Here is a 9,528-nt window from a genome sequence, read left to right as displayed (position 1 = left end):
AAACAAATGCACTTGTCCAGTACTAGCAGGAGACAAGGCTCATTGTCTTTTACCAAAGACAAAAGAGAAATCCTACAACAGCTAAACTCTGATGCTACTCCATTTTGTGAAGAAGGAAGTTTCGCTCAGTGTCTTCTTCAGAGGTTTTTGTGTCGTTTCCTTCAGTGGTTCTTGGTGCAGCGCCTCCATAGGTGAAGGGGGGAACAGGTTTTTCAGCGGCTTTGGGTTGTTGGGCACCTGCAGTGTGAAAGCAAATATGGTTCCCAATCAAACCGGGTCTACCGGACTATCAGGTGTGAAATTTACTGTGGTAGAAGTTTGGTTTGAGGTTCACCCTAACATATGAATATTAGGGTCAAATAAATGGGTCTACAACTAGGGGGGGGTGGGGAAACCCTCTCCACCACCATGCAGTTCAAGTGAGGATGTCTGTTTGTCTCTAATTTGGTCCCATCTGTCCAAACGACATTGATCGTTCCTTAAGTCCTTGTAGTTCATTCAGATGCAACTTTGCAAAACCTAATTAAGCAATACTCTTTTCATGGATCAAGAATTTCTCCTGACATCCCTTCCATGCCAGCCATACTTGTTTAGTCTTTTCTAATTGTTCAGTCTTTTTCCAAGTTTGATGGAAAACCTGAAAAATTTCTTCTCAAAGGTCATTGATGTCTTTCAACATTGGCATTGTGTTAAAACACACCAGTTTACTCCAAACCATCCCTGTTCTGCCATCTCTGTGATCGTTACACTCATGTGAGGACTAATTAATCATGTGCCTTTGATTAGCAGCAAGGCTGCATTTTTTCCCATGACTGTACAGCCATCTGCTTCAACTGTTTTAGTAAAAATGGTTTTATTAATGCTTTTCTGTTCCTCCTTATGTCTTGTAAAACCTCTAAATTTTACAAACGTGTGCATTATTGTTGAATGAGTTTATGTGTGAATAAAAAGTGATTCAGACAACAAATACGATCAATTTAAAAAACTGAATTGGAACAGCTACAGATTGGATTTTATAGCAACATGATAAACTGGTGTCATTTTTATAAGATCTGCATTGGACAGCTTGAGCTGAACATCTTAAAGTGTGCCAGCGTGTAAGTTTTTAGGGCTGCAGACAGTCTGAGACATAATTAAAGCTAAAGTTGCTTCAAATCTGTATTATAAGCTGACTGCTGTTGATTCTTGTATTTTATGTGAAAACATACCAGTTAGTTCTTCTGACTGAATCGCTAACGGGCTCTTTGTTTTCATCTGTGTCTCCATATGGGTGAGTCCTCCGTGCTAATGCTGTGAAACCTTGGGAATCAGGATGTTGTGCTGGTGCATCTCAGCTGGACTGCTGACTGAAAGCGGGCCAGGCCAGGGTTACATTCAGCTGCTGGTTGTGTTGGATCAGTGATGTGTGGCGGTAGTGGAGGACAAGCTCCCTCAGCGACGAGTACAAGTTGTAGGGCTCAGCGAAGCCATAGCCTGTCGATGTCCTGTAGATCACACAGTGTTTGACGTCTCCGTCCACGCTGCAGGAGGAAACACGGGTCACTTTTTGTTTTAAGTTCTAACTTTTAAAACAAAATATGGATGGAGTGAAGAAATAAAAGTAAATCAAGATGCACAGAGTGATTATTAGAGTGCAGCCCAATGTTATACTGTGGATCAGCTTCTCTTGTGCAGCAATGGAGCATAAGAAAAGTGCACAATGTCCCGTCACCTTAAAACACTTATTTATGTCACTACGAGTAAAGATCAGGGAGCAATTCTGAAAACATAAGCAGTTCCACCTGCAATAAAAAATAAAAAAATCAGCAAGGATCTTTCAGTCATGACATGATGGCTACACCAGGGGGCGCATCCCACACTTTTGAGAGTCCCTGGTCTATGGTAATGTAGACTGTTTCAGGAAAAGTTAGCCAGTGCAAATCTTTTTTTTTTTTTTACTTTGAAACAAGGAGATGTGAAGATACTCACACAACAGAGCAAGCAAAGGATCCCCTCTGAGTCTGGCTGTCCCTGATCAAGAATGTCCCGTCACGCCTTCCTTTCAGCAGCTCCTCCGCCTCTCTTCGTCTCATACCTCCGACATACCAACTTCTCTCCTCCTCATGGGTGTCGTCTTCAAGGGTGTAAGGGCTTGAATGAAGGCAGGTTAAATTAACCGAATTATTTAGTGATTCCTCATCTCATTGTCTATTACAGTATTTGATCATTCAAGTGTTGATCATGTTGCGCCATAGTGTGCAAAAGTTCTCGAGGGCTGATGTCCAAAAAAACTGAACCTAATGAATGCTTAATTCATAAGTGTCTCTGCAGACGTCAGTGAAGGGCAGGGCAATAAATTAATTGTATATAACGTGATAGATGTGATCAATATCAACAGAGTACTCGATAATTTCACTGAACACCAATCCAGAACTGCACAGCATTCTGGGAGATGTAAGCAGAGGAAAGATTGGTGGCATCAACTAACTTGCTTCTCACTGGTTACCTAGCAACAACTTGTTGAGTAACTTGTGGTTACCTAGCAACAACCTGCTGAGAAACTTTAAGGTTTCTCCACTACGCCTCACAAATGCTTAAAGATAATAAAAAAAAAACTGCATGGAGCGAAAACTGTGGATGAAATGGGGAAGGTCATGCCACCAGTTTAGTAGTATTTCAGTTGTTTAAATGATAAACATCAATAATTATTGACATCTATTGATACGAAACACTTGTATTGCCATAGGTTTTTCAGACAGATCGTCCAGTCCTGTTTTTATGACGTATTGAGGTTGTAAATCAGTAACTTGAGCCAGATATGTTGGAGCAAAATCTAAAATATTCAAGACATCATCCCTCAGAAACTGGAGTTGCACATCCTTACGTTAGCTATGATGCAATTAAAAAAAAAAAAATCTTAGAACTTCGAAGTTGTTTTAATAGATCAAGAAAAGGATACTTACTCTTCATCAGCTCCGACACCCAACCAGTTGTTAATTTGACTCTGTCTCATGCCTTGCTGGGTGAGCCATCTGAAATATTAGCAAAACAAGGTCAGAAAGATTCACTTTAACATCTTTGCGTTCTTTTGTTCTTTTTAAATTGTCAAAATTTAATTCAATAATTACTCTATTAAATTTTCTTCTAGCTTTAATGTGCTGACTTTTGTTTTTAGAACTATAAAACAAGGCTTTTTGATAGGAGTATTTGTGGTGCCAATACTTACAGGAGGTATTGATCTCTGATTTTTCTGAGCTGTACAAGATCAGGCTTCAGTCTCGTAATTTTCCTGTCAACCTCCATGTGAGCCAGTGCTTTTGTCCTCAGTTCTTCCTCCAACATCTTCTTGCTGTTGTGGATCTCCTCCACCCTGGACTGCAGTTCTTCAGAGTTGTTTTGAATTCTGCTGCCAAAGAAGCAACCACAGTGATTATTTAATATTAGCTGTAGAAACATGGGGTTGAATTGACTGAATTATGTTAGGAATCCTACTTGTCATTTTTTGTGCTGCTGTCTAAAGTGAGGAACATGTCGATGTATTCCTTGCTGTAGCGCTCCTGGGTTTCACACTCCTCCTCAAAGATCCGGATGATTTCACTGAAAGCCTCAATGGCCGTTCGCTTACTCTGGAGCTCCTGTAAATTAGGGGAATAAGAGTAATATTGAATAGAGGTATAATGGTACACAAAAGTCTGTTTGATGTGTCCCATGGTTTTAAAGGGACGGTACGGTACGCTTCAAACATTTTTCAGTTTGGTCAGGAGTAAGCAAAGACACTTTAAATTTCTGTAATTTTTTTTATGTTCTAAAAGCTTAGAACTTAAATGGAGATTAGTTTTTCAATGAATATAGCACTATAAACAGGCACAGTTTAATTGTAGCTATTTTTTGTGTCAGTTTTTAAAGTTTCAAACTTGGTTCTGCACATGAACATATTCTGGTATTTGTTCAGGAACGCCACCATGCCATGATATTTAGCAGGAGCTAATGCTAAAGCGCTAACTTCAATCCAAATATCTGCCCCAAAAAGACTACACCCCTCAAGCACCAATTTAATTTTGGCATATTTTACACGTCCTATAATGTATTGTATGTATATTGTATTTATATTTATATTGTTTTCTTTTGTACCTGTATGTTTCATGTTTGATATCATGCTTGGCGTGCTAAACGTTTTCAAAGCTAGCTAAAGCACCAAATGAGAAATTAACTCTGCTTTTAGTGGCTTAGGAAAAGTTTATTTATTTTTTACCCTAAAATAACCAGTGATGATGTAGTAACTATGGCTATTTATAAATGTTGTGTTGGTACCTGTGAGGTTTGGTTCAGCTCCTTAAATAGATGGTCATATTCTTGACTTTTCTCCTTGTATTGATCCTGAAATATCCTCAGCTGTTCTCCGATTGCTGCAATATCGATCTCAATCACATGGTGCTACACAGAGAGGAATGTAAAATCACTCAGGAGTGTTGTGATGGGTTGTTTCAAATTTTCATTTGAATTTTTTTCCCGTTTTTCTTATCAGGAAAAGTCAACACTTACCTGATAGTATCTGGAAACTGGGTAAAGTAACCTGATATCCAGCTTAGAGTTGTACTGGGCTAGTGATTTCTTCTGGTAGTACTGGATCAGGTCTACCGGTGAGGGAAAAGTCAGTGGCTCAGAAAAGCCACACTTCCCCCCTTGATGGAAGATTTTTATTAGTCGGTTGTACCCATCTTTTCTGCAAAAGTCAGAAATGGACAGTCATGTCTTTTCTCCATGTTCACAGTGACTTGTTTTTTGTTTATCCCGGAACCAGTACCTATGGGTGAGGTCTGTTTTTATTTTTTTTTATCTATTTTTTTCCAAAGCTCCTATTAACAGAAGTCAGAATCTCTAATCTCTTGTTTTTGTAAAGGTTGGCCCTGTCAAACTGATTTTGTCCAATGTATTTTCTCTTTAAGAACTCTTAAGAAGATGTAACCTTAAAAAAAAAGTCAGACTTCCTACCATAAAAAGTTTTGTTTGTCTTTCAATATTTGTCATTTTTATAATTTGTCCCTATGCCAGAAAGCATCAGTAAGTGCTCCCTTTCTACAAATTGAGCAAAAATTTTAATTTTCTTTTTGTTTTTGTTTTTAATAAATATAACATTTCTATAAATATAAATGCGTCCAGAGCCAAACTGTAGCCATAAATTAGCCATGCTGCATAGCAATGCTTCTTTAGCCACTTGCTGGATTGATGTGACTGAAAAAATCAGGGCTTGGTTGCAAACATGTATATGCAGCAATGATTTAGTGAAGCAACACAATCAGCTTTGATTAAAGTGGGTGTTTCTGTGGAGTTTTGTTTGATAAATGAGTGGAAAAACACAAGTGAAATGCATCTTGTTGCTCCTGTTTCCAACTGCTGCAGCCGGTGCCAAAATCTAATCAGCAAAGTTTAACATTACAAAAGCAGCTGGTTCTGATTTTACTAAGTTGGGACAGAAACCACAGAATGTCTAAAGTTATGACTGAAAATTAAAAAAGCAAAAGTTTAACCTGATCACAGCCTGTGGCGTTACAAAAAAGCTGATTTTTTATTTTTATGTACTGATCCATAATTATTATGCCATTATAATAACCATTAAAAACACAAGTAGCATGATCAGATTGCTTTGAATAATCAGTTTATAAGGACTGGAACAATTCATGGAGGAAAACATGTAATTCAGTTTCAGTGATATTGACTAAAACATCAAAGAGCCAACAGGATATTTAAAATGTTTATTTTTTTAATTTCATAAATATATTACACATAATTGGAAGACCTAGACAAAATGCATAGTTTAGACACCAGCTAAACGTTGTTGCTGTTCCAAAGTAAATGTCCTTGACCTTTATTCCTGACAAGCTGAGTTGAAACCTGTCTGATAGCGTGAAAATCTCAAGTTTGAGAATACTGCTACCTTTTTAAAAATGGCGGCTAAATGGTTGGCCCAACCTCAATCGTCAAACTTGTCTCTTTTATTAGAGGGGAGAACCTGAGGAAAGCTTTTCTTTTTTTAGCTGACAGGTTAAAGCAAAAAAATGAAGAGGGGAGTATAACTCTATCCTAAATATTCTTAGTGACCCGACGTCCTCTGGTGTGTCAGTAAGAAGTTCAGACTGCAAGAACATTTTTTTATTTTTTTTAAACTGGGTTTTTAGATTAAGATTTAAAACAAAACTTACCGAAGAGTCAGCGTGTATTCCCCTTTAATCCTGCTGGAAGCATTTCGTACCAGAAACGTACCATCAGGAGTGTTTCTCATCATCTCATTTACCTCCTCTCTAGATAAAATAAAAGATAACATTCATGATTTATAAAGACTGGAAAACAAGAGGCCAAAACGAAAAACCAAAATTGTAGAAATACTAGCCTTTCAAAATAATATTCTCGCTTGAGATTAGTCTTGAAACCCAAATGTTGTTGTTGTTTATAATTTCAGGATTATATCAGGATTGCACTTAGAAAAAGTGTTAATTTGGAGCTTTGGATCCAAATGAACCCTAACCCGGATTATATAAATGGTTCCTACCGTGAAATGTTGCCCCAGTACCATTCTGCATCAGACAGCTGCTGATCATCAGTGCTGCTGTCAGAGGCTGCCATCGCTTTGGTTATGTTGTTCTCTGGTGGGATATCTGACCACAAAACGCAGGATAATTTTATGTAACGACAAAATAAAAACACGAGTAGGAACTTTTTATATGTATAACTTTAAAATGTTTTCACCAAATGTCTCTGATCAAATAACTGATTCTCTAACCCTATCGCATAGATGAGCAGAATAAATGGAAAGTATATTTTTCTAAAATGGATTTTGTTCATTAAGGATAAAAAAAAAATATATCCAAACCAACTGTGACCCTGTTTCGAAAAAGATATTTCAGAAGTTGTGAATGAACTGTGATTATCCACATATTTTTGGAAAGCTGAGTTTAATTTCACTACCTGCAGGTCTGTTTAGCGTCGACCTGTAAGATCAGGAATAAAACATGTCTGACAGCCTGATCAGAGCAACATCTAAACCACTGCAGACCTCACTTGCTTCTCAAATCGGCATTAATAAGAAAGAGACTGGGTTCTTTTTGGTCAGTAGTGATGTTGACCTTTAACATCTGTCCAAAGGTCAATCTCTTATCTGCTAAAAACTATTATGATGACCCTACAGACTTTGTGAAAAATGTTTTCTAGCTTAATGAGATAAAAGTTGCACTTCTTGTAAGTTTTCCATTAAATTTGTCTTAAAACAAAAACAGAATACTTCCAGTGAAGCATGGTGGCGATGGACTGGATCTGCTTTGCTGGACTAAGATTATGGAGCAGATCAGACTCGGATGCACACAATTAAAATTTTGGAGGGGCCTAGTCAAAGGCCAAGTTCAAATTACCCAAAACACTCCCTTTATGCCTATAGAAAACCCTCCAATGAGGCTGAATTGAAACAATTCCTTGATTGGATTAAAATGTATTTGGCATAAATAATCCAAATGTATTGTTTATACAGGCGTGAAATTGATTAATCCCATTACGACATGTTTACCAGCACCAAGTTTATTCAGAAAAGGAGCGTTGACATGCGTAGAGTTGTAAAATTTTCCTAAAAAACACAAAGTTGAACTTCTGTTTATGCCAAACATAAAATCAAATGCAGTAGTGTCTTCGTTCTGCATCTTCTGAGTTCACATAATGGACAGGCGCCAGGTTCTAATAATGGTCGAGACGCTACTCCACTCCCTAATTAAGCTACAGACTAAGCAACACAAGCTGCTGGTCTTCCAGGGATCAGGATGAAATAAACATCCTTCAGCATTCTGTGCTGCCTCCAACTAGCAAAGCCAACTTTATTTTAAAACGGCAAAACTCGCCAACGTTCTGAACAGACATGAAACAAGTGCATTAAAGATGTTACACACAACTTCTCAAATAAAATTACCTCTCCCTTATTGGACAAAGGGCACAAATGTCAAGTTAGACATTTAGAATAATCACAAATGTTCGAATCATCAATCAGCATGAACCAGCTACAGTTTCATTCCTGCAGAGCCGAATGCAATCTGAATATTCCCATTGGGGTGCCATTTATTCCATTTATTCCAAGCCTATTTGGTTATCAAAAACACGTAATGCAAATGTTGGCACAATCCATTTATGGCATCTGGGGGCTTCAGGATCTTGCTGATTTGGACATATTTAATAAAATAAGTCATGCTGTTCAAATTTCATGATGTTTTAAATTGTTTCAAAAGTGAAAGCCAAAAGCCTTTTTATTGTCATTGAACAATAACTGTCTAAAATAAACAGAAAAATAAGATGAAAGGAAAAAAATCCCATCAGACACCAATCTAATTAAACATCAACCTAGTTTAAAGCCCCAATCAATAACAATTTAAAACTCTCACAGCATATGGAAAGAAACGTCTTGTATATCTATAAGTTCTGGTCGTGATAGACCGGTGTCGCCTGCTGGAAGGCAGCAGTTCGAACAGATGATAACCGGGATGGGTGACATCTTGATCTAAAACATTTAAGTTTGATGAATGAGTAAAAGCAGAACAATCGGAGGCAGCAGCATGTTTGTTTCCATTCTGAATTAAATGCTATATTAAAATTATGCTACGATTGTTCATAATAAACATCCTTCATCTATAGTCTACTTTGCTTTTTCAGATATCGCAAAGTCGAAGCACAACAATATGATGCATAACAGAAAAACTGGACCTTTTTCAGATAAAATGAGTTGGTGATGTGGAGTACCTCCTTCTTTGCTAGTGTTGGTTGGTTTCAGGTCAGGATTCACATGATCTTGAGCAAAATGGGAGGAGAGCTGCTGAGGAACCAGCGTCCGAATGCAAGCTTCCCCCTCGCCGTCGTTTTGGTCCTTTTCTGTTTCCAGGAACTCTGAAACATCAACCGCACAGCAACCCGCGGCGTCAGCTCGAGACACTCAGTTTGTGACCATCCACACTCTCTGGCTGTCTGCACACACTGCAGGTCACCCAGCGAGACTGGAGGAGATATCCTGTCTTGCAGTTTGCAGGAGACTGTCCAGACTAGTGTGCTGACAGGTGACACTGTCTGACTGCCTAAAATACCAAAACTGGCACTCCTCAGCACCCGGGCGCACTCGGCCAGACCCAGTTCTGCTTAGCGCTCAACCTCGCCTTGCCTCGCCTAACAAACAACAGCTGTCTGCATTGAGATGCCATGTCAGTGTGGCAGATTTTAAGGTGACGTCTTGCTGCTTTCCTCATTTTGTCGAACATATGCATGTCGGTGTGAGATTCTGAATGCAGATGAAACGTGAGAAGTTGTCAGCTGGACATTTCTTGAAGTAATGTGTAGCGTGGATCGTTTTCTTGAACAGCATGTAAACACACCCACGCCTGTGCTGATAAATGTGTGTAGTGAGAGCTGCTGTTAACAGTTGATGTAAGTTATCCCTTCTGCACTTGCGATGGCATGCCTGGAGATGTTTTAAATTGCTGCGGCAGGCAGAGCCGTACGCAGGAGGAATCGTACACATGCTGTTGTAAT

At 38.6% G+C, this 9,528-nt stretch overlaps 1 protein-coding gene across 1 annotated transcript; it reads right to left on the bottom strand.

The window, feature by feature from the left end:
- Window positions 1-329: 329 nt before the first annotated feature.
- Window positions 330-8,828, bottom strand: LOC103143835 (phosphatidylinositol 3-kinase regulatory subunit alpha-like). The gene is made up of 10 exons (XM_007560539.2): window positions 8,749-8,828; window positions 6,527-6,632; window positions 6,180-6,278; window positions 4,522-4,702; window positions 4,291-4,413; window positions 3,472-3,614; window positions 3,206-3,382; window positions 2,943-3,011; window positions 1,969-2,130; window positions 330-1,520 (listed from the first exon to the last, which is right to left on the bottom strand). Exons 2-10 carry the CDS (start codon window positions 6,598-6,600, stop codon window positions 1,331-1,333), a joined length of 1,218 nt encoding a protein of 405 aa, XP_007560601.1. The 5' UTR covers window positions 6,601-6,632; window positions 8,749-8,828; the 3' UTR covers window positions 330-1,330.
- Window positions 8,829-9,528: the final 700 nt, after the last annotated feature.

Source organism: Poecilia formosa, unplaced genomic scaffold (genome assembly GCF_000485575.1).
Source record: "Poecilia formosa unplaced genomic scaffold, Poecilia_formosa-5.1.2 Scaffold116, whole genome shotgun sequence".
NCBI classification, from domain to species: Eukaryota; Metazoa; Chordata; class Actinopteri; order Cyprinodontiformes; family Poeciliidae; genus Poecilia; species Poecilia formosa.
This window is presented reverse-complemented; position numbering and strand designations above follow the sequence as displayed.